The sequence below is a fragment of the Empidonax traillii genome, unplaced genomic scaffold (genome assembly GCF_003031625.1).
Source record: "Empidonax traillii isolate 1590-97213 ecotype Southwest subspecies unplaced genomic scaffold, ASM303162v1 scaffold217:size1918799, whole genome shotgun sequence".
NCBI lineage: Eukaryota > Metazoa > Chordata > Aves > Passeriformes > Tyrannidae > Empidonax > Empidonax traillii.
In genome coordinates this window covers 1411168-1437620 of record NW_020955410.1, presented here as the reverse complement: position 1 = coordinate 1437620, position 26453 = coordinate 1411168, and the positions used below count along the sequence as shown (strand labels likewise).

At 36.7% G+C, this 26453-nt stretch overlaps 1 protein-coding gene across 1 annotated transcript in view; it reads left to right on the top strand.

Moving 5' to 3' along the window:
- Window positions 1-26453, top strand: part of PLXDC2 (plexin domain containing 2) — a 263586-nt gene that overhangs the window by 143319 nt on the left and 93814 nt on the right. The window contains exon 4 of the mRNA XM_027887618.1: window positions 4237-4306. Within this exon, the coding sequence (XP_027743419.1) occupies window positions 4237-4306 (70 nt within the window). The remainder of the gene's footprint in view (window positions 1-4236; window positions 4307-26453) is intronic.

The following is a 26453-nucleotide window of genomic DNA, read 5'->3' as shown; positions in this document are numbered from 1 at the left end:
ACAATCATACTTAACTTACTGTAATCATACTGCCTAGTAAAATGGATATGAAAATAATGGACTTACATACTTAGAAGTGAAATAGAGTACTGTGTGATTTACCAGTTGTATTCTCAGTTCTCATCTGTGGATAGAAGCTACTTACATAGAAGAGCCAATATTCATACAAATTAAATACAAAAAATTACAACTGAGAATTGTGGTTCATGAGGTTCTTGTTTCATCCATTCACCAACTTAGTTCTAACAAAAAGTCCTTGGATTTTGCCAGTTTAAAACCAATTCTAGTGAACATCTTAATTGAAAGCTGTACAGGTCTAAAGATGTAGATGAGCTTAACAGTTTTAAAGCTGAGAGAAAACCCAAGTTTAATTCATCTTTTCTCTTAGTTTATTTGTTTTCTCCCTGTCACAAGCCAGGTGACTGGCTCAGAGGAATGCAGGAGGCAGCAGGAAGACATACTGTGATATTTAGCTCAGAATACAAAAAGCAGAATGAGGAGATAAATCCGCTGCATGTGACTGACAAAGAGCCCAATTCAAAAAATATATTCCTCATAGTCAAAAAGACTGTAAGGAGCCAGAGATAATGCAAAAACTGAGGGTTCAGGCAGTTATATATCTTTGGGGTGGATTTAATAAAACATTGTATAAGGTATTTTTGTAAAACAATTTGATTCTAATGAGAAAAAAAAAAACACCTCAGGCACCTGAAAATGAAAATCTTTATTGTCTGCCTTGCCAGCTTCATGTGGAATCCTGGTGCTCTGTGTTGAGGGAGAGAATGGAAATATGCCAAAATAATAAAAAAAAAAGGTATTAAAATTTATAGATACATATAAAAGGTATAACATCTTTCCCTATTAAAAGTAATTTGTGACAGTGAGACCTAAACATTAGTGAAATACCTTTGAGAAATTTTAACCTGCGTTTAAGGATTTGTGAAGATGACACCCTTCGACATCTTTGTTGTAAGCAATTTTGTTTCCAGTTGGATCCCTGAAATTATGCGCCTAAAAAATGCCAATTCCAAGGCAGACATTTTGATGAAGTTATTAAATTGAGGTTTAGAAGAAGGCAATTTTTTTTCTGGGTGTGGGATCAGTGTGGAGGATCATTCAGCATGGTTAGAACTCTGATATCCATCTCTCTCCATACCTTGGACTGTGAACTCAGGTGCCTGTAGCCATGTCTGCATACATTTTTAAAGAGCTCTTTTTCAGAGGTTTGTTTTGTGTCCTTCCTGAATGATGAAAAAGTATCAGTGAGTCATCCTGTAAGGTTTTATGTTTCATTTAGGTGTCTATAATTGATTTCTTATATGCATCTGAGCAAACAGATGTGCTACACATTAATGAAATTATTTAACAGAAAGATGTGCTCTCCATAACTGTACTGTATGACTGTAAAGTCGTATATTCTGAGATGATCATACATAACTGAGCAGCAATCTCTTCCTTTCCCTTCTATAGAGATAAACTTTGTCATTACTCTTTTTTAAAGGCTATTTTGAACATCTTTTTGTGACTCAGTGATTTACGTGCTGATAATTTCTAAACATTATTCTCCAATTTGACAGTAGAACCAGGAATTAAATTATTATATGCTAAGAATCAGTGAATTCATTTAGCAATGTCATGGATTCTTTGAATAGTAAAACTTACACTTAATTTGTGTGTTTTCCTTCAGTTTAAAATTTATAATCCTAAGCGTTCCCAGAAGCTGTCAGGTGGTTTTGCTTCTACAGGAAAAGTAATAAAGAGAAAATCTATGAGATGATTTGATTGTATAGACGGCATATAAATTGGTTGCAGAAAGTAACACACATATATTAATGGAACAATTAAAATATCTAACACCAAAGGATTTATATTACTACTAGTAAGGGTTGTTTTGTAACATATGACCACCATCTTCTTAAGCATATAATAAAATTTTAGGAGTGTCCTGGATATTTGATGTGTTTAGATATCTAGTAGTTGATTGCTCAAACACTGAACTAGTTACAGGATACCTCATGGTTAGGAACTCAATTCCCTTTTTTCTCAGTCCATTCTAGCATTTGTGTATGTAAAAAACATTTTTATTTCAGTGGGTTAAAAATTCTGATTTTTTTTTTCTGAAAAAAAAAAAAGGTATACTTTCTATCAGCAAAAGTAAAAACACACTTTTAGTGACTATTAGAATATTGTATTTTAAAATATTTTTTAAGTCATGTAGGTTCTTTGTTACAGTATTCTGCTAAACTGTCTACATTAAACATTTTTACATTGTCAGAATTTAAGGCATCATTTTTTGTTTTAAGTCAGTGGGAGACCTGTATCTGGCTTGAGTGGACAAACGATCAAGTTTTTATTGTAAACATCTTTATACTAATGATTATATTACAGCAGTTGAGAAGACTGTTAAGGGAACGGTTTTCATTTGAAGCAGTTTAATGGTTACTGTGAATTCAGAAAGTTAATGCTGCTAGGTAAAGTGGAGGATATCATACAAAGGGAAGAGGAATGGTTTGGTCAGCAAATTGATAGTTTTAACAGAGTTCTTGGAAATTATGTTTGGTAGAGCAAGGACAATTTAAATGGGCTACATACACAGACATAGCATACACATCAGCAGTGAAAACTTTAGGACGTGGTACAAGAACACTTGTTTAAGTTAATTCATTATCTGTCTTTTGCATATGCCATTTTGATTAGAAATGTTCAGTGGTACATCCATATTTATGTATATACAGAAAAGGTCATTAGAACCTACTCAGTCCAATTAACACAATGCAAATGGATTTTGCATTTTAATTAAAAACAAACAAAAAGTGTGCTAGTAAATCCTGTCAAAATTCTGTCTTCCACATAAGTGGAAAGTAAATCTAATTTAAAGTTACTGTAAATCTTCAGCTGCTAATTTCATGCTAAATAAGTCTTTAAACATTTCTGGTGGATGTAAACATAATTCTTTCTGAGAGAAGAAGTACCCAGATATAATCTGAACATAATAAACCCGGGACAGAAATAATGGTAAGGAAAGTAAAGACAAGAAGTGATTTTCTTTTTCCCTTTTTTCCTCTCACTTTTTTAAAATGTATGAGTTGTTGTGCTTTCTTAAGTGGAGACATCAGAGGATAGGGTTGAGGGACAGTCACCAACAACCCACCTTCACACTAAGTTTTACTATAATAATTCCTCCCAAATAAGAAAAAATGGACTTCATGCCTGTTTCCTATCTGGGATTTGGACCATTATGGAAGTGATGTGCTTTTTGGAATATTATATTTAGGCTGTGGAAAGACCCTACTGGGATTTCAGCATTCCTTTCTACCATGACTACTGATTTGTTCAGAGTTTAACCAGATAGTACATGTAGTGATAATTATGGGCAGCCACAATATTTAGCAAGCTTTGGGAAAGTAGTGAATAGGTGCAAAAGGAAAAAGCCATAGGCAGAGAGGAAAAAAGAGTTTGAATTTGAATGGTGCTTTATAGCGAACTTAGTTGAGAAAAACCTGTTCCCCAAATTACAATTCACTGCTATGAGTTCACCTTATAGAGGGTAGTCATCTGTAGCCTTGTAAAATTTTTTAATTATAAATTTCTTTAATTTTTGTTTTGCAGTAGGTACCTTAAGTAGAGTTTGTTGTTGCTTCTGTTGAATATTCCTTTGTACATCATTTCATTTCCTAGTTGTCAGTATAGAGAAGTTTGGGAACTGGTGTCATATGGGGTAAATGGAGGAGTTGCCTTCCAGTGACCAGCCTTCATTAGATAAGCACCCAGGTAGCTGCAGGATGTCAAGGAGAGCACTTGAATCTGAAGGCACATGTGACAGAGGAGCAAATGACCAGCAGCCAAGGTTGGAGGCATCCTGTAAAATGTAGGCATGGCTAAGGCTTTAGATATTGATGACTCCTCTTAAGAAAGAGGTTAAAGCAACATTTTTTTACAGAAAAACTCTACAAATCTTTATTAGTTTTATTCTTATGAGAGAGTTACAATGGCTGTTCATGTATTTTATTTTCTGATGTCTTTAGTTATGAAGATCCACTGCTTTCAAGTGTTGAAGCGCTACACGAAATTGTTTCCATTTAGCTATTACCAGTTCCAAATTCCAAAAGAATAGCAAGGCTCTAGTGAAAAATAAAAAGCAATGAAACAGGTATTTGAAGCGGAGGACTGTTCATCTTGTTTTCTCTTACCTTTCTGCTCAATATTGATTTTATTTTCTGATGTTGTTCCTTTCAGAGAGTGAATCTGTCCTTTGATTTTCCATTTTATGGCCATTTTCTACGTGAAATTACTGTGGCAACTGGGGGTAAGTGGCTTTCTAACAATTTACTTTGAGTAATATGAGAAGAGTTTCTTGCAGTTATTTAAAATACTAGTTTTTCCCCTATATATGTCAAGAGATAAACTGCAGCTTTTATTTAGGAAATCTTCCTCTACGCAAAAAGAAAGTCACAAAATATCAATATGATGAAAAACCTCCAGCTGTTCAAGATGAAACCCATCTCACTGTAAGACTTTATAACATTAATCCTTTTCTGTTTAGATATATCCCCAGGAATCTTGTGTGTATATGTGTTTAACAGTTGCACTTGTGGAGATAGTGCTGGAGCCAAATCAAGGAGGCAGACTTAGGGTTTGCCTGTAAGAGGGCAGAGGATTTACTGTCCAAAGATAAGAAGTGCAACTAGAAGTACACAATTTATCACCCGTAAGGCAAACTCATTGCAGTGCATTGCCTTGGTGTGGTAAGGCATCTGAAAATGTACCACAGTGTTCCTCTTCTTCTGTGGGGTAAGAAAGAAGGTATGACATAGCTCAAGCTCCTAGTCTTGCAGCTCTGGGCGCAACGGCTGACTTGTGGTTAGGGTTCTCCCTCCCGCTGCTGCTGGCTGCTACTTGCACTGATCACCTGCACTAGGAACAGTCATTGACTCCTTCTACTCCCCTCCCTCTCCACTTCCTTGATAAACAAAGGTGAGACCAGAGGATAATGACGAGGAAGACAACAAATGTGAAAAAGAAGGAGTAATGGTGAAAAAAATGAAAACAGAGAGGAGAAAGACGGCATCACAGAGAGCACACCCACAGCATTCTCTGGTCCTTGAACAGGTCCAGCAAGTTCATGGCTGGTGGTGCTCTGCCTAGAGGTGTGACAGGACAAGCAGGCAGACATAGGAGCCACCATCACCAGGAGCAATCCTACACTGCCACAGTCAAGGTTTCTTCTCATGCTATGGGTGACCAGCTGTTCAAGATCAGGGGATGTCCATGTCCCACTGGAGTCCTAAATGCAGAGGTTATGACTAAAAGATTAGGAAAGAATTGCAACCAGTGTCTAAGCAGGAACTAGAACAGAGGTTTCTGTCATGCTCCCCATCTGGATTTCCATTTTACCACCAAAGCAAAAGAATACAATAGATGGACAGAGGTGAATAAATGCTGATATTAAATGGTTGATTTGCAGTAGAATGATAAAAAGTATGCAGAATTACGAGATTACTTCAGTATCAGTGTTTTCTCTTCTTGAGCAGAAATGACATTTTGATGCTGATTTGGATCAGAAAAGCCATGAATCACTGATTTTGAGACTTGTCTGATGTCCATTCTGCTTTGCTTTTAGTTTCATTTTGGTGATTGATTGTCAGTGCATAGTTCTGTATTCTGTATTGGAGGAGCTGCATTTGATGGGGTGCCAAAATCAAGTGCATGATCTGTGCAGCATGAAAGAATAGATCCTGCACAGCTAAAACAGCAGCGGTGGAGACATTGTTCGTTCTCCAAATGTCCCCTTATTCTTACTGCTGTACTTCATTCTTTAAAGCTTTACAAAGTTCACTCTTCCTTCAAGTAATTCTTTTCATGTGGTGACTTTGTTGGGCCTTGCCTTTTAATGAAAGTCCTGAATTTTTGCCATTTTTACCACTGTCACTGAGACACTGCTGTCACCAGTTTCCCCATCCGACCCCAAAGATTTTGGAGCACAGTTAAGCTCCTAAGGAGAGCTGTGTACTAGTAATTTGCGTGGGAAGCGTTGTCACTTTTGGTTCAGAGTACTTGGGGAATGTAGGTGTTTGGGGTTTTGATTTCTTTTTTTTTAAAAAAGCATGTAAGCATACAAGAATAGCTGCAGGTCTGCAGCATCTTTTTTCTTTCTATTGATGGAACAGTGGATGATGATTCTGCTTTTATTTTGGTCCGCATTTACTAATAAACTAATTTTGCTGTGAATAAATAGATCTATGGATTATTGTCAAGCTAAATAGGACCTTAAAATCAGTCCTTTTAATATATGCCACTGCCATTAGCATAGAGATACTTCCGTCTTTCATTGACACTTCCATGATTTTCAACCTCAAAATTAAGCACAAAAAAAGCAAGATCTAGTCAGTAATAGCTTTAAAAATATTGTCTTGATAAAGCTTGGTAACTGTAAATCATTCTGTCAGTCCAGTACAGGATGCAACCTTTTCTACAGCTATTCTAACTCTCTGATAAGTGTTTTGTTTTGTCTATATTTGCAAATTTTGTTGCTAGGCTAAGCACCACACTTATGATATAAAAGGATAAATACAGTTTTTATGTGCTTTGTACATTTTATGGTCTACTATTTCTTAGTAACCAGGATTTTACAATGGCATTACTATTATTAGAGACCTGAAATACCTCCAGAGGTTATTCTGACATCAAAAGAATGGCAGAGTTAATGTCTACAGAAGTCCCACATGACAGATGTCTACTTCCTGAAAAGCAGGATATGATTAATTATGCTCATGAAAACACTACGAACTGTTTTTACTTCTAAATTATAAACTAACTAACCTTATTAACAGGAAAGCTGGGGACAGTGATGCATTAAATCCCTGTTACGATAAAAATGTCTACCCCAATGGTTTCTGGAATTCTTCTCTGGAGGGTACATTGTGGCATAGTAGGCTTCCCAGGTTACTTAAGACCTTACTTCCCAGGTTAATTAAAACTTTGAAATTGCTGGTGTTAATCTCGACTATTTTTTTTCTCTTTAACTAATATTTATTTCCTCTTCTGAATGGTTTTGATGAGCTGATTGTGTTTAAGAAAAGAAGAAACAAGGAGTGAAAATAAATTAGCACAAGGGCTTTATTCACTGTTGTCCTTAGACTGTATTTGAAGAGGATATTTAATTCGTATCTAGGAGGTAAGACATCTTATAATATTATTAACATAATTAGTAACTGGTTCTTTGAGATATGGACAACTATCTGGCCACATTCCTATAGAGAGGTCTTAAAACTTTATTAATAGTAAATAATACAACAAAAAACTGATTTCTGTTTTTTGTGAAGCTTTCTAAACTTTGTACTCCACAGGCCACAAGTATGGGTTATTTTGTAATAAACTCATGAGAGAATGAGCTAAACAGTGCATGCCAGGAACCTGAGTATATGAAGTTTGCTTGTTGCCAGTCACTGATACCCATCACAGATCTCAGTAGCTGTGAAGCTGGGAAAACCCTTTCTGTGCTACATCTCACCAGGCAGTATCATAAGTCTTCTTAGAAGAGTCCTTGAAGTTCTGTGACCTCACATCCTACTCAACACGCAGCAAAGCTTCATCCCTGGTTATAATAATTTTCCATGCACATGGAGTAAGTCCCATTTGTTTAATCTCCATGGCTTTTTTTGATTTGTTTTGTTTATCCATCTCTGTTTTCTAGTGCAGTTTTGTATCAGATACCATGAATTATTTAGGATTGTCTTTCTTTTATGGCACCTCTCTTTGACACTGCTATAGCACCTCTCTGCTATTGCTATACCTGTAGCAGCATGACAGTGAAGGGTGGTAGACAACCCAGATTATTATGACTTCACTAGACTTTTTGGTTTTTGCCTGGGATTGTTGAGTTTTAACTCCAACCGGCAGCTAAACCCACACAGCAGCTCACTCACTCCCCCTACAGTGGGGTAGGGGAGAACTGGAAGAGTAACAGTGAGAAAACTCGTGGACTGAGATAAAGACACTTTAATAGGTGAAGCAAAAGGCTGCATGCAGAAGCAAAGCAAATGGAGAAATTTGTTCACCACTTCCTATGGGCGGGAAGGTGTTCAGCCATCCCCAGGAAAGAAGGGCTCCATCAGGTGTAACAGTGACTCAGTAAGACTAACACCATCACTCCTAACAGCCCCTCCTTCCTTCTCCTTCCTTCAGCTTTACATGCTAAGCCTGACACAATATGGTATTGAACATCCCTTTGACCATCTGGGATCAGCGGTCCAGACTGTGTCACCTCCCAGCTTCTTGTGCACCCACAGTCTACTCACTGGTTGGATGTGTGAGGGAGCAGGATAGGCATTGACACTGTGTAAGCACTGCTGAGCAATAATGAAACATAACGATAACACAGTGAAATTGCAGTTAATACATAGAAAAGGTATATGACCAAAGAATCTGCACAGGTGATAACAGAACAAAGGTCTTTCTCAAACAGATGTGTAAACCTTGGTGTTAATTGCGGTCTAATTCCTACGTGGAGTTACTTTTAAGTGTGTGATGGCAATAATTTCCCATATTTGACAGATTATTTAGTTCTCTTTAGCTTTCATTATTTTTTTTCCTAGAAGAGCAACAAGTGGAAGCTCCAAAACAGATTAGATAATCTTTCAAGTCAGCATGACCTTTGAGTCAGCCAATTATTCAGGAATTATCATTAAAAAGAAAGACATGTGTGCATCCCCTAAAAATGTTATAGTTTTCTGATAAGTTACTATCAGATTGGGCTCTGTGTTAGTTTTGGTATAGGTTTTTCAAAGCTCATTTCTGTTAAATTTTCTATTTGTCTAGTGAATATTTCTAGACCAATTCAGAATATTGTCATGACTAGAATTTTCTGACATTGAGATTGTTTGCTTTGAACTATCTGTCATGTTTTATTCCCAAAGCCAGTAACTGCTTTACAAAACAGAAGTCATTGCAAGTAATAACATGTTTATTGTGACTGTATGTTTCACTAACAAATTCATTACAATTAATTATGATTTCAATAATGAAAAAAAATTCAGAATCGAAAGAAACTGTTTCTGTGGGAACATCATTCCCAAAAAGTGGGAGTAATTAATTTCTGTAAACTAAAAATTGAAATTAAGTCTGTGAGCCAAATCCTGAAATCTGCTTAATTTTTCACTCAGTCTTAACTCAGGCAAGTAACTGCTGATTTCTAAGTTGAAAGAGAGAAGGAGATAAAGAGCAGTGGAAGGTTGAATTTTAGGTTGCTCTGGGACATGAACTTGTAGACCTCAGCTAAGTGGACTGTACCAGGATGTACCAGGACAAGAGGATGTGGGCAGATAGGGACAGGATGAGTTAGAGGAAGGGTTTGGCTTTGGAGTTGCAGTATTAAGGAGCCAGGAGTCCCATGAGGTAAATGAGCTGAAAGAGATTTATACACTGAAAAGGCAGAGTATTGCTGAATGTGGTTTCAATCCACAGGGAGCACTGGATTGTAACAGGGAGATAGTATTATCCCGGAAAAGCTAAGGGAAGAAAAACTGCAGGAGAAACATATGGAAGCAAAATCAAGCTGAAGGTCACTACTATTAGGATAAGTAATAGCCATTTAATAGATTGGCAATTTCAGTAGTAGCTCCCAGTGGGGATACTGTTGTACTGGTATTGAGGAGCACAGGTGAGTGGAACAAGAGGGAAAAACAGGTGTGAATAAAAAGATGAAACTTCAATGTTACACCTCTGTGGTCTATGCACTCAAACATGCAGGTAATTATGTGGGAAATGAGTGCATTTCTGTAGATATGTGAAATTGGAAAGACAAATACTGTAGATATTACAGAAGATTATAAAGCAAATAATTGTGTCAGACTACCATGTGGAAAAATATAAAAACCAGCATGCTTAATGGTAACCACAGAACTGCTCAGAAAACGATAGAATTGCAGGAGTCTAGCTAATAAATTGAGCAACGTAAGAACAACCACACACTGATCTTTAATAGGCAAAGATCACTATTCTAACCACCTCTGAATATGTCAGTAAATGCCTGGAAATTCCATGAAAAATTCAATTTCAAAGACACATCTTTATAAGCATACCTTATAAATGCTATCAAGAAGTAAGAAGTAAAAAGTAACAGAAAACAACAGTTTAATATTCGGTGAAGGAAAGCAAAAGGTAACAGAGTGACATGGTTTTTGCTTGATGAAAGGTTAGCTAATTCATAATGAGTTGATCCTTGATAGCGCTGGAAATGACACTGTACAATGAAAGGGCACAGTCTGAAGTAACTGCTATAAGCTACAAGTATGGGCATAGCCTGCAGGCAAATTTACAAGTGAAAATAAATTGGTTATATACAAAGGGTACAATTCATCAAGCTATGCCAATCTATTTCCATATTTGTCAGCATAAACTCATATACATTCAGTACAGATGTAATCAATATACTCAGCAGAGTCTATGAATGCTGAAGGCAGATCTTTAAAGTAGGTTGGATGAATTGCATTCTATGTCTAATTCTGTCTATATGTCACTGTGTATAAATATAGCTACAAAGAGAGTCTCATGTGATCAGCTCATATATATGGTATTTACATTTTTAGATTTATAAAGCTTAGTTGACTACTGAGACATTTTGCCAGCTAGCATGAAGAAGGCATCAGAAACATCCACCTACCATGTGCAATAGCAAATTGCTCAAATTGAAGCAAGCAGTTGAATTTGTGTATTCTGTATTAACTTCTGGTGAGATAATATTTGATAAATCATCTTTCAGTAGAGGAATATCCCAAAATATCCCAAAGAAATAGTTGGAAATAATTCTTATAGTGGAGATGCTGCCTGAGCAGCATCAATAATAAAATGAGTAACAAGAAAATAAATAAAAAAGTATCCCAGTAGTAAATCCCACTGTAATAGAATTAAATTTGATAATTTTCTAAAGCTGAGATTAAGAACTCTTTGTATGTTTTTACTTCCTAAGGTCAGATCATATGCTTAAAAATATCTGTACTTATGAAAGAAAGAGGTCTTTGTGCATCGAAGATTCACACAACTTTTCATCAAAACTGCAATGTCTTATCCTCTATTGATGCAAGATAAAACCACAAGCATTGAAGGTGCTGAAATAAATTTCCTGATGAAACCTGGTGTTATTTGAACCTGTGCTGACGAACAGCATTGAGGTACCTGAGCATGGTTTCTAAATCCTGACCAATCAGGATAAGAGATTCAAAGTAAATCTTCTGTTCTCACAGAAAGAATCATGCATATTTCAGTATCAAACTCTTTGTAAGTGCACAGATGGCTTGTGGGAAAGTAGCAGAGGCAAAATATCTTGGGTTAGCAAGCTAGCTGGTTAGCTACTTAAACACTGAAGCTCTATAGAGAGATAATACACTTTGAATTTCCTTTTGGACATTGAATGTGTATATACGATTATGAAATTCCTGTTTAATTGTACTGTTTTTAAGATAGCAGGAGGGATATGAAAAATAAGCACCAAACTGCAGAGAATTCTAATATAATTTCCATCACATTTTGTAGTACTTTCAAGGAAAGAGGATCAATGAAAGAGGAGAGAGCATGCTGCGGGGAAGGAATAAAACCTGATGTTGCACTATTTGAGCCCCATCTTTCTGTGTTGGCACACAGAGCAATACCTCTGAGCAGCAGGGAAGTGTGTCCACCAAGCTGGTGGTGCTGTGGAAAGAGAAGGATAAACAGGGTTAGGATCTGAGCTTGTTATTGATGAGCACGGTGGTTCATCTACAGCCTGCAGTAAGTGCAGGCTACTGAAAAACCATCTGGAGATTTCTAGTCCTCGGGGAATGATTATGCTTACATATATTTTCCTTGCATCTCATAAATTTATTTTCCTAAACTGTCAAAACCAGTGGATAGGTAGAGTGAAGTTTACCTGGCTCTTTGAAGTGTCAGTGTACTGAGTAGAGCATCTTATTGGAGCCTGCCGTAAATCTCAGTGAGGTTTTTCTGGTTGTTCCTGCTTCTCTGAACCCTTCAGTACAGGAGCCAGCAGGAGATGAGTTCATCACTTAAAAAGCCCTTTGATAACAAAAATTACCCTATGGGCAACATCTGTTAAATGGCAAAGGTGATACAAAGCAGAGTGAAACAGTGTTTCTTGACAAAATCAATGACAGACTACCCTATGTCTGTTATAGGGGATTACACTTGTCATCACCAGTGGGCAACTCACTCTGAAGGGACTGTAGAGGTCCTGCTGTTGACTAGTTCACACAATTGCCTTCATTTATCTCCTCTGCTTCTGATGTCTTTCATACAGCTGTTAAAAAAAAAAAAAATTCTCCCTGGAAATCTTCCTTTGCCTGTCATCCCTGTGTCAAGTGTCCCTGAAACTACCTGTCCTGTCTTTGTAAGGGGATAACCCTTTTATCGACCTTGCCCTGAAACTCTGCTTTGTCTAGCTTCCCTCAGTGAACTCTTACACTTCTTTCTGTTCCCACCCTTATGCTTTATCTTTACAAAATTGGATCAGAAACACTTAGTGCAAAGAGAATTATAAGCTTTAGGGGAAAAAAACCCCACAATTCTATATGCCTTGACGTTACTCTGACCTTCATATAAGAAAGCATTTGCCAACTTTGACTGTGAGGATTGTGAAGAGTAGTTGCACTTAAGTGATACCAGGACTTAAAATTACCACATTTATGTTTCTGTGAGATTCTGTTTAATAGAATAATAGATAACTAGCTGAAGCATTTGCCCACTTGTAATGCCAAACAAGAATTAAACAAAATGAAATAATTTTGCAGGTAATAAATTAAATTACTTGATGTTAAGGCAAAGAGCCTTTGGGATAGCCAGAAACTGTTTCATTGAACATTGGCAAGTTGTTAGGTATAGGCTATGCCTAAAATGGATCCATTGCTCTTTATAGTAGAATTTTATGATAGGAGTATATCTTAAGTTTCACCTTTATAGTAGCATAGCAAAGTTTCAGTAATATTGTGCTATTACACCATAATAAAGATTTTTTACACATGACAAGTCTTTATTTTCTCCAACTCCTACAGAATGCAATATTTATTTGAATTGCTGCATGCTTATAAGTTAAAAAGAAATAAACTTCAATCCACTTTTGCCTGTAGTTTCTAATTAAAAGAGGATGTTCCTGATAAAGAGTGGGAAATAGAGCTTTTGATGCTGTAAGGCAGTACATCATAAAAATTATGGATTATTATGGACGTTCTGAACCTAATGAAATGTGCTCAGTACATAAAGCTTCTTAGATATGTAAAATAGTAGTTGTATATATCAGTTTCATAAAGTCAAAATAAAAATCATGGTGACAGTTGGTTAGAAACTTTTTTCAAAAAATGAAGTCTTTCCAAGCACAGAATATTTAGAGACCAATCAGGCTGGGAATTGTGTTAAGAACACAGCTCAGAGTCAGTAATTATTATTAAACATGAGGACTGCTATAGGGTACATTATTTTTAATAAGAGGTGGGTCTTATTTCTCTGTCCAAATATTATTAGGAGTTGTACTTTTTGATAAAGTTAATTTCTGACTTTGGCAAAAGTTCTATTTCCTGGTTTTGGTTTTTTGAGTGTTTGGGTGTTGGGGCTTTTTGTCTGGTTGGGATTTGTTTTGGTTGGTGTTTTGGTTGGGTTTGGTTGCTTGGTTTGTTTATTTTTTAATTTTAATTTTTTTTAATTTTTGTTGGGTTTTTTTTTTTTTAAATTCCTAATAATATCAATATTAAAGTAAAGGAGTATTAAAAGGTTTTCAGCCAGTTTTTCCCATGTGTACCTTAGTGAAGGTTTCAGCTTTTAAGGGAAGTCTTACCATTACCACTAAGCATACTGTTTCTAAGGCAGCTGTAAATGCATTTTTAAAATTCTGGATATGAAATTCTGTACATTATGCAATGTTATGCTTGTCTGGTATCATAGCATGTGGTACCACTGCTGATTACTCGTAACAACTGGGGAAACTGAGGCCTTCATCTCCTTTACCTATCATCATCCTTACCTGCAAAGTCATAAATTTATATTCTTATTCCTAAAATACTTATGAAATTCATATTGTTCCTCATGTTTCTGCTGAAATCTAGACACATGATCATTTGGCTTCCTTAAGAAATTACTGTTAAGACAACTGTTCACAGAAATTATGTCCTGATATTATTGCTATCAAAATGAGCTGTAAAGCTCCCCGTGTTGCACCACAGGGTGCTCCCCTAATTGTCTACATTTCATATCAGGGCAGCAGGTTCAGTAGGTGCTTTGTTAAAACTGTGTTCTACAGTGGCAGGTGGCACTGATAGTCACTGCTACTCCTCTCTGCGGTAGCAGAGTGTATTTACAAGGTATAGCAGAGCAGCAAAGGGTAAAGTGTCCAAATCTGTGTAGTTTGTTTCTTTCCATTACTTACTTCCCCAGTAATATGGGCAAGGGTTTTGCATTTGTATAGATAAAGTATCTTTAGTACTGTCAGGAAAAGACACTAGAAATCTTATATTTGGAAGTACTTATCAGTTCAACTAAATGGTGTTTTTAAAGCTGTGGTTAGGTAAGAGTCCTATTCAGTTAATAATTTTTTGTTCTATCAGTGAAGGGGTGTTTTTCCACTTTCATTCTGTGCAATTAATTAGCTGAAACAGTATTCCAAAAGCTCACATGATGATGTGTATCAAGGTGTTCAAGCTAGTATAGTGTTAGTACAAGAATTAAGCATTTTTGCTACTTTGCAACTTAATCTGCATTACATTAGCTTTAGTATCTTTAATATTATGCAAGGTTCAATACCTGGTATAGAGCTATCATCCAAAGAATTAATTATTAACAAAAACAAATTGTTAGAAAATTAGAGATGTAAAGGTCCTACTTTGCAACTCTTAATATTTTGGAAAGATAAATATTTCTTACCTCTTAATTTTGCTTCAGCATTACCAATTTGTTAGGCCCCTGTCACTATGTCCAAAGCAATTTTAGCATGTGACAGTATGTTTGATTTCCAGCTGAATTAGTGAATGTGGAATTTCTTGTTGTTGTGCTGTAAGCAGCTTGTTGTTATCTAAAAGAAAAGTTTGGAAGCTTACACAGGATTAATTAAAATCAATGAAGGATTTAAAAGTGAACACTGAAACTATTGCTGGAGGAATATAATTAACAAAGTAAATTGCATCCTAAAATGGCTCTAGATCAGCCTGTAGAGACTCAGTGCCAGTCCTCACTGATGAGGAGGCAGGAAATATTTTGTGGGAGCTAAAAGAAGGCAGCAACAAAAAAACCATCCTACTGAAACCATTCTACTGATGGCACAGACTCACATAAATAAGAACCTATTTGGTCACTTAGTTTTACATGTTACCAGCAGCATTATTAAAAAATTAAATAAATTGCTCTTTCTTCTTGCTGTTAAGAGTATTTGCTTTGTCGCATCCAAAGACACTAATCACCCATAATTTCCATTTCCTATCTGTGTGTCTGAAGAAAGACTGCTAAATAGGATGAAAAGTGCATGAATCAAGATATGCAAGACTTTTTATGTTCATTACTTCAGATGAAGTATTCTAATTTTCCTACTTGAGATCTGTCACTGTCAGAGGAAACGTCTGCACATGGAATTTCTTTACCATCTCTACCAGACAGTACAGGGAGTACAGATTTTCTTAATGTCTTGACTGTCCTGCATTGTGCATATGATGACTATCCATGTCCATCCATCCCCGACTCCTGGAGAGTCTTAAGAAAAGCAAATGCTGCTACGTGTTTTGCATGATTAACAGCTGGAAAGCAGAATGCATGCAACTGTTGACTGAGTCACATTATGAAAAATCAGTTGCCCGTTGCCAGCTTCTTCATTATAACATCATTCCTTCCTTGGCAACCACTGTGTCTCAAGCTAGGTCTTGTTAAATTCATTAGCCTTGCAAATTGTTCTGATTGATATCAGTCTGTTTTCTGAAACCAAAGCCATTGAAATAAACAGATTCCCATGGATCTTTGTCAGTTTTGAATGGGAATTAAATTTCTTTACTCACTTCCCACTCTTCCTTACAATCTCAGCCTTGGCTCCATTTACATCCTTTCTCCTTCCTTCTGTCAGTGTTGTCTTTTGGCTGTGACATCCCCAAGTCTTCAAGCTTTTTCATGCATATACCTGTTCCTGCGGAGTTGGTTCCAGGTGTGAGCAGTGGAAAGAAGCATTTAGGATTAAATTTCTTAAAAAGTCTTAGGAAAGAATGTACCAGAGGTTTTTGCAACTGTTTTCCTTGCTATGTCTTGAGCTGCTGGTTTTGTCACAAAGCGTCGATTTAGTGATAACATTGATAATACCTATCAAGAAAAATTAAACAAATAAAAAATAGTTTTTGTGGCTTTCATGGAAAGCTTACCTCAAAATTATATTTGTTTCCATGTGTTTTAGTTCCATTTACTTTGAACAGCTGCTTTATGCTCCAAATCCTTGCAGTGACTATTCTATTTTATTTAGAACTACTACCAATAGCCTATAATAATTAGCCCATAATTATTTCACATATTATGTGTGTCATTTTTTTTTTTTTTTTGTGATGCTCAAAAAGGCTGCTACGTCGGCCTGGAAAAGCAGCTTGGGGCATGTCTTTCCAGTGTGTTTCCAGAAAATGACAAGGTAGCCAGAAAAGTGGCATGGTGTTCTTAACTCTGCCCCACTCACCAGTCCTGTGTCTCGACTCAAGAAGTGGGAGATGAATAGCCGTGGGGTTGGGGCAGTCGGTGCAAATGCTGCTTCTCATTTGTTAGTGGGTTCAAAGCTGTGTTGTGTTGCCACAGACAGCATTGGTATAACTCGCTGGTCAGGGTCTGCCCTGCAATTCATGTTCGAAGTGTTTTAACTTCACCCATTACTGTACTGCAAAATCTGCTCAGGCTGAAGTGTAGCCCATAACTCTGCTTTTAACCAACCTGAGAAAAAGCACCAGACCTTGTAACCTGCATCATGACCCATGATGCCTGGGGCTACTTACCTTGAAAAATCCTTTTGTAGCTATTTGCTCAAGTAGAAAGGGTGACTTTTTGATTTCGAGCTGCTGCACGTGACAGTCTGGTACGTGCCTGCACATCTGAGAGCAGAGTGAGCCTAAAGGCTGCTGAAGAGAACTTGAATGGTGGCTGTTTTAAAGAATCAAAGGGCTTAGCTCACTAAAAATTACCGTGGTGTTATCCTATTGTTTTGTCAAAGAAATAAATGCTCGGTAATTTAAGAATTTATTCATTCAAGTAAGCTAGCTGCATTATTGTTATATCTGAGCTGAACTGCAATTGATGTGTGATTCATATACCTCTAGTTAGATGGAAGTGAAGCCAAATAAAACAAGGTGTTATTTGGCAATGACTTAATAATGCAATAAAAGTCATAAGCCTGTTCTGTTTTACTGCAGTTTATGTTCTGTTTTCATTCCTTCCCTTATGTGGAGGAGACGTGAAATATAAAGGAATAAAAATATTTATGGAGCATTGACTAAGAGTCTTAAAACCCATCTCTCTCAATCCTATACACTAAAACATTTTCCTTCTTTCGAGTAGGCTTCTATAAAGTGTGATTGGGAGGCATTATACATGTAAATGCATTTTACTTTCTGATTCCTATCCCCTAATTTCTACCTCTATCACAAATGCATTAGAACCAGTACTTTAAGGGCAAAACTCTGTTTCATAATTGATAACCTGCATTAATTCCTTAGGGGATACACTGTAAGCCGTTAGACCTGGAGTCTTTTGGGTTTCCTTAATGATCAGAGCAATTATTATGTGAATTTTGCACCTGCTTTGCTGTCTGAATAATACAATCCTACCTATGTCTACTGTTGCCTTTCCTCTGCCTTAACAGCTCTGAGCTGTACCTGTTTTTGAGTGTCAGAGCAGGGTTAGGACAGTGGTGGCATTACTTGCCTTAATTATAAAAATCTATGTCCACATTTTCAGGAAAAAAAAATCTTCAGGCCTACTTTGAAACAAGTTTTGTTCTTAGTCATCCTACTAAATTATTGGCTTCTTTTAAATAGTGATGGGAAAGATAAACCAATTTTTACTTTGGAGTATACATGCTTGCACTGCCCATAAACAGCCAGCCAGCAGACTGATCAGGTACCTGAATATTTCTCTTTTAGGAGAGTTTCTGAGTTTTTACAAATGCTTTTTTTCACACTTCTTCAGCTGTAGCTTTTATGATGATTTTTTTTTTGTTAATTCCAACTTCCAGTATGAACATTGATTCTGATAACACAGAGACGAGAAAGTTGTGCATTCAGCTGTGAAAATGTCCAAGGAATAATATTTGACATTACTTCATATGTATTCACTCAACAAATAGTGAAAAAATTTGGTGGAGCAGTTTGCATCCTCTGGTGTTTCTCAGAACTCAGAGCACTTTAAAATCTAGCCCCATATCTCCAATTGCAAAATGCACTAATGCCAATTTTTATAAATACATTTTTCATCTATTTCCATTGTGGGGTTAGGAACTGGAACAGATGTTTATGAGGCATTCTGCTGGTTTTACCCTACATGAAGAGTAACTCAAGTAATTCTTACCAGGTGCTCTGAGTATTGGGAAGGCATAGTTTGGGTCATTTCACTGCTTGAGGCATGTTGTTTTCACTGCTAGCTGTGTTTAGTTTGTTCTATTATAAATGGCATTTATTGAGAAAACAGAGTTTTGCTGGAAAGGCAAATGGAACACAAATAATTTTTATGTTTCATGTTTATCCATGAACGTACATCTTTAAAGAGGGACACTGGCAGTATAATTATCAGTTATTTACTACGTCTAATTACATTTTATGCAGACCAGAAAAGAATGGTAAAATATGGATTTTCTGTGGTAAATTATTTATTTGGTTTACTGTGAAATAATAATAAAAAATATATATATAAAAAAGAAAAGGAAAAAAAAAAAGAAAAAAAGAAGAAAATATCTCTGTAGTGTCCTTTATCCAAAAAAGCTATTACTTTTGTATTCATGCAAGTGGCAATTTCCAGTTTGGAGACAGAATTTCATGTATATGTTCAGAAACGGAACCTATTTCTATTGAATTTCCTTATAAAGATTAGGGAGAGGGTAAGAATCTGAATTATCAAGAATCTCATATGACATGCTTTCTTTTCACAGGTGTTGAAAGTACTTCCAGCAAAATGTAGTACTGGTGAGGCAGTCAAGAAGATTCTTAAACATTTCTGAGGTTGAAATAGAGTTGTTTTCAAGTATAGCACTGTTGACATTTTGTTTTCTTTTAAATGTAGTCATTTTGGCAGTCAGCATTATAGATATTAAAGGTCATCTCCACTCACAGAGGCACTTTAAACTTATCAGATATTTGAAAACTAATCAAGGGATGTTTTTTATTCAGTGGTTCCCCTTTAGACGTCTGTTTTTTTCTAATGCGTTTTGGTCTGGTATTTTTAACTTGTAGTTGTCAGAATGCCAGAGTAAGGTATGTTTTTGCTGGTTTTCTTTATGGAGGTTTTCTTGTGAAATGAAATGTAAGCACAGTTACCCACTTTCAGCTCCTCTTGGGTCACTGAGATTTTTGCATGTTTGCATCTTATAGATGTTTGCATGCTGTTTGCATCTTATAGAAAACAGTTCCCTGAGAAGGGCCTTTTCAGCCTTGCTGCTTTAGATGAGGATGCATGGTAGCTTTTGTCCCTTCCATAGTTGCCACAGGGGGATGGTCTTGTTGGTATGGCCACATGAAATTTCTCATCTAATAGAGATCCTTTTTGGTCTTGCAAAACCAATAAGCATAAATGACTGTGAGCTATTATAAAATTGTTCTTCCTCTTTTATGCAGTCCAAAAATGTGGTTGGTTTCTAGGTTTGTTTGTTGGGTTTTTGTTTTGTTGTTTTTTTTTTTGAGGGGGGGGTGTTTTTTTTTTAGAAAAACTAGTGCAGTCATTTAGATTCAAATGGAAGGACTGAGGACTCCAATCCTCCAGCTTCAAATTGCAGAGATACTATCCTCTGCTACCAGAGGCTTAGCATTAACAAGGCATGCTTCAACTTTGAGAGATTTCTGAAATGAGTTCTCCCCTGCTGATGATTCCCTCTCTATGAGAGGTAGTTGGACGGTCAGAGGGTTCTATACATGACTTTGCTGGGAGCTCACTGACTTCTCTGTGTTCTTCAGCACTGCTTTATCATTGCCTCAGCAGTCAATTGGCTTCCCTGGACAAGTCAGAACCTTGCCTGCTGCAAGAGCAAATACCAGTACGGTGTTGGTAGGGAGCTTATTGGTGCATTTTCACTAATGCATTACTGCCTGATGTGCCCGTTAATTGTATTGCAACAGGACAGCTGTTCTGTAGGAAAACGATGGTTGTGCTGCAACAATCAACCTATGCATTTTGATAATATGGCAAATACCTTCCTCACCTCAGTATACTAATGTAAAATTCAGACAGTGTGAGAAAAGCGTGCCTCTGTTCATCAGGCAGTCAACTTGTGCTTTAAGCCAGCAGGCACTGAAAGTATATTCGTTGGACAATAATGAGACGCAGGTGGGCTCAAAAGATAACGTACCAGGAGAAGCTGCTATGCAAGGAGCAGCAGAAAGGAGGCTCATTTGGAACAGATTTAGAGAGATCTTGTAATCTCATCACCATTTTCTGTGGCAGACTAGCACTGCTATTAACATTTTGATTTCAAATAATCTAACATCATTCATTCAGTATGTTTGGGAGTGGGTTTTTTTTGATGGTTTTTGTTTGTTTGTTTGTTCTGTTTTTTTTCTTTCTTTCTTAAAGCTAATGTCCCTTGTTTCCAAACAACTGAAACTGTGCACTTAAAAATACTATTTTTAGTTATGACTCAAGAGGTCAATCAAAAGACAGATATTTTGTCCTCACATCTTTCTGTGCATCTAAGTATGCATGCCTTTTTTGGTCTCATGTTTTGGAGAAATGACATGAGTCCTGCCATGACAGAAAGTTGCATAACCTTATAACTTGGTGGAAGCCTATACTCTCAGTCAAGCCAGTACAAAAGCCACAACCAGTTCAGATAACATCTCTTTATGACGGTATAGAAAAAACATGGAGATACTTTCACACTTCCTAAAGATTCCTGTGCAGGTTCAGTGTGTCCTGAAAAGTCTGCTTGGCCTTAATACTGAATAACCATCCTTTTGTGGGGAAAGAGGCAATAGCTGATACAGAGGTAGTCTGTGTCCAGACATAGCTTACAGGAATTTCTGTATTCAGCACAGTAGTGAAATATGTCCTCATGTGGCCACAGTAAGGTTATAAATTCAGAAATAATTTTATTGATTTGGTTAATTTTTGCCAGGGGGAAAGAAAAAGAAATAAATTCACAATGCAATTATTTCTGGGAATGTAAGGGAAATGCATCTGATCGTGCGTAACCTTGTATATATCTGTTTATGTGATACCAGGATTAAGAATAATGTGATTTTAAAGTCATGGTGGTCAGCTGTATAAACCCATCTTTAAGATTGTTATAATTTTTTATGTAGGAGGAGACAGAAAAAAGTCATGTTACCAGATTGCTACATGTTGTAAACATATAATGAAAATTTTCTGTTTTCTATTGAAATATTAATATAAGAAAATATATAGGAAATATATATATAAAGTAAATATATTTATATTATAAATATAAGAAAGATATTAAGCTGTTAGAGAGTGTCCAGAGGAGGGCAACAAAGATAGTAAATGACCTTGAGGGGAAGCCGTATGAGGAGCAGCTGAGGTCACTTGGTCTGTTCAGCCTGGAGAAGAGGGGGCTGAGGGGAGACCTCATTGCAGTTGTAACTTCCTTGTGAGGGGAAGAGGAGGGGCAAGCACTGATCTCTTCTCTGTGGTGACCAGTGATGGGACCTCAGGAAATGGCCTGAAGTTGTGTTAAGGGAGGTTTAGGTTATATCATAGAAAAAAGTTTTTCACCCAGAGGGTGGTTGGGCACTGGAACAGACTGTCCAGGGAAGTGGTCACAGCACCAAGCATGACAGAGTTCAAGAAGTGTTTGGATGATACTCTCAGGCACATGGTGTGACTCCTGGGGATGGTCCTGTGCAGGGCCAGAGCTGGACTTGATGACCTTTGTGAGTCCCTTCCAACTCAGCATATTCTGTGATTATTTTATTTTCTGTTTCATTTCCAACAGTACTACTGAATTTTAGTTGCACCTTTAAGTATGTTTGTGTTCTTTGATGACCTCTCTTGGAGATTTTCTTCTGCATGATCATGGATGTTTGGTAGTTTTTGCTGTTTTGAAGTAGGAGCAAAGGGCACTGATCAATTTCAAAAAAAACTATTGTTTTCTCTTTTGAATTTAGACATGTAATCTACTTGCTTTCCCTCCTGTATTTTTTCACTGTATACAACATTAAATTTTAATTTCAGACAAATTAATCAATTAATACATTCTTTGTCTTATTCCATTCATCTCTGAATGAAATCATCAAGTCTTCTTGTCCTGATGATAGTCCCAGAGCTTCAACCTGATTTGTCTCCTTCTGTCTCTAGTCCTTTTGTTGTCTTCTTGCTGTTTAGTTTCTTCTGTAGGAAAATGATGGTTGTGTTGCAACAATTAACCTATGCACTTTGATAATATAGTAAATAGCTTTGTCAATTCAGTATATTACTGTAAAATTGGGACACTGTGAAAAAGACTGTTCAGCAGGCAGTCAACTTGTAATTTAAGACAGCAGGCACTGAAGTATTTGTGTATTTATGTAACCATGCTTCCATTTGGGTACCCTTTCTACCTATATTTCAGCACATTCTCAAGCCTTAGAACAGTAGTTGAGACAGAACCTTTTAGCTGAAGTCTCAACATTTTGCCCTCAAAATCATTAGGAGATCTGTTATGGACTTTGGCAAGAGTGGGAATTAATCTGTGATGAGTTTAGCCTCATCATTCTGTCTCATCACAGACTGAGACTGAAAGCTGCTGGATGGTGGAACAATTCTGTTTAAGGCATGCTTCAGAAAAAAAGACTGGACCTTTGATTGTGAACTCTGCATAGGACAAACATAAATAATCATAGAAATGTTAAGCACCTCAGATAGAGAAGGACCTTCAGAGATCACTGCATCCAACTCTATGCTCCAAGCAGGGAACTAATAAATTAGTCTTGTCTCCAGTGTATTTAAAATATATAATATAGGGGGATAGATATTAAAATCAACCTGTGTTGCAATAAAATTTGGAATTAGGTATTTAAGCTTTAAGCATTTCTAGTAATATTTTGGGGGTAGAATATATTTAAATATAGGGACCAAGGAAAACTCACTAGTATGTGATTTTCACTAATATGTGAAAAAAAATATTTGCAACATGAATTCAGCAGACCTTGAGCTGCCTCTAGGCATCCCTGCTTCATAAATATTCATCTGACCTTCTGGTTCAGCTTTAGTCAGAGGGTAAAAGCCCTTGTAGATTCAGTGAAGCAAAGCAGATCATGGTCATGGGAGACAAAGACCCATTACGCTCCTGTTACTGTTTGTTCCACCTAATTTCTGTATACTTGCAGGAACTTCTGTAACCATTAAAATCGTCTTCATGTTATTAGCCTAATTCACTATTTTCATCTTAATCGCATATTACCTGATCCTTGGATAAAAGAGCTCAGAACAGCTGAATGAAGCTGTTTTCATAAACACAGAAATTTTCAGATTATTTGGTTTGGCTTTTCTAAAAAGAAACAAAGGTAACTTTTGCCATTCATTACAGTTATTCTGAGCGTATGTTGACTGATCCCTACCATATAAAGACCTAAAGCCTGACTGTTTCCCTGATTGACTTCATGAAAGCAAACATGCATGAAGCGTTTTTCCTTTCACCTGATAGGAAAATGAATGATTTAAAAGCACCAGCCTAAAAACCCATTTTGTATCACAACTCCTTAAGCAGGTTCTAGCCCAGTGGTTTCACAGCAATAAATCTGAGGAAGAAACAAATAAAAGGTTGCCTCTATAATGAGTGAGCGGAGAAACTTTATGGAGACTTTGAGTAGAAGAATCTCATTTGTAAGAGCTAATTGATATCCATGGAAAGCTTCTCAACCTTTCAAGACATTTGAGAAAAAAATAGCTGTAAGAAAAATTACGGACTAGGACTCGATGCATTGTTAGCAGTTAACTGGATGATTAAAATGAGGGAACATTTAATTTTGGCCCCTTCTTTAACCCATCAACAAAATGAACACTGTATCTGCATGAATTTGTAATGCAATGTGCATTTTTTGTGGGAAAAGTTTCCATGGTAACACAGGAGAAAATCTATAAAAGAGTTGTGGTGTGATCTAAACACTGCCTCACCTCCAGGTAGAGTTTGAAGCATTACAAAAACAGTAAAATTATCAGCAAACTGCAGATAGTTTATGGAATTCAGCTGGCCACTTTTTTTTCAAGGATGACTCTAACTTCATCCTGTAAGACTTCCCTATTCTATAACTATAGTTTCTCCAATAGTACAATTTAAGAATTAAATTGTTATTCCCCATGGGGCAGTTTATAACAATTTCAATAGTCAAGCAGTCCAGCATGACTGGATTAGTTTAGCTGGTCTGCCACTCTTTTAATGGCTTTGATCTCCATTAAATATTCTGTTTCCTAATACATCAGTTTGATCTCATTAAACTGCCAAGGTTGCAAAGATATTTCACGAAATGCTCATTTATGCTTTTTGAGGCAAAAAAAAAAAGCTTTTTTCTTATTAGTCTGGAAATTAATGGATGTGTCACAAAAAACACATATAGTACTCTTGCAGGCATTTGACTTCAGTTAATCATAGAGAACATAATTTTTAAACCCAAAAGAATCTCAGAATAGAAGTGTTGGGGTTGGAAGGGACCTCTAGAAGTCATCAGGTCCAACCCCTTACCCATGTAGGGCCAGCTACAGCCAGTTGTCTGGGAGTGTGGCCAGAGTGCTTTTGAATATCTCCAGGGATGAATATTCTATATCCTCTCTGGATAACCTGTGGCAGTGCAGAATCACCCTCACAGTAATGTTCAGACAGAACCTTCTGTGTTTTGTTGTGTGCCCACTGCCTCTTGTCCTGCCTGGCTGAGCCTGGCTTCATTTTCTTTGCAGTCCCCCTTTTAGACATTTATGTACCTGTATGAAATCTACCCCAAGCTTTGGGTTCTCTAGGCTAAACAGCCTCTTAATCATCCTTACTAGACTGTCCTCACTGGAGAGTCCTTCACTGCACTCTCACCAGTAGTTCCATATCTCTGTTGTGCCGTGGAGTCGGAGCTGGACACAGCACTCTAGATGTGTCCCACCATTACTGACTCATGTTCACCAGAACCCTCAGGTCATTTTCTACAAAGCTCCTTTCCAGCTGATCACCCCAAATATATACTCTCAAAATCAAGCAAACAAACAAACACAAACTTGAAGTCTGAGCTGCAGCCAGAATTCATGTTACTCAGTATCTCATAAATGCTGGAGTTATGTGTGTCTGGTTTGGTGTCATCTAGCTTTGAAATGGTTTCTTGCAAAACTGTATTAATTTAATGGCATGGTCTTCTGCTTTTGCTCAGGAAAGTCTAAAAGGGACAAAATCAATTACTCCACAATTTATACCAACAGTGACTTTGGACCAGCAATGAAAACTGATGTTTAAGATCAAATTTCATTGTAAATAACATGTTAAAAATCTAGCTGCAGACTGTTGTTGTTTTAGGACTTGAAGGAAGATACCTGGCTGCATCCAGCCATGATGAGAGTGATCTAACAAAGCATTGCGTCAAGTCTTAGTGCTTTCATGCTGTCAAAGGTAGTAAATTCACCTGACTTTCATCAGCTAATTTTCTGAAAACAGACAAAGAGCAAAAAACAACTGGCAGTAGAATACTTTATTATATCTAGGTATATACTTGAATGGCTTTCATTCCACAGATTTTGTGCAAGTCACATGCTGTTGTGACACCACAATTAGCAAGACTAACATTTAAAATCCATGGAATTAAAAAGCTACATAAGTTCTGAAGAATTGCCTTTTTTTATTCAAGAAAAAATTCTTGCTTTGTTCTTGTAGAAGTGTTTGTTAGTAAGTTTTTGTAATTTTTTCAAAAGGTGTTGATTGAGGATGCCTTTATCAAAAAAGTTTAGCTTTGTAATAGATCTATATCCCAACACAGTCTGGTTTGACTCAGTTTCATTGCATTTGGAAAGTTATTTCTCACCTGAGGTCCTACTACCAGGGAAGAGGTAAATCACTTTCATTATTATAAACAGTAGAGGCTTTGTTGTACAGCACTAGTGTAAAGGAAAAGAAAAAAGAGTATAGAGCTATCACGCACTTCACTGATTAGCATTTGATCTCAAATGAGGATATATTGTGGCAGTCAGAGTAAAGCATTTCCAACAAACTAAAGCTCCAGGAATAGGTTACTTAGACCTATATTCTTCTTAATATGTAATGAAAGCAAAGCTTGACACAGCAAAAAGTAGTCTGTAGACCC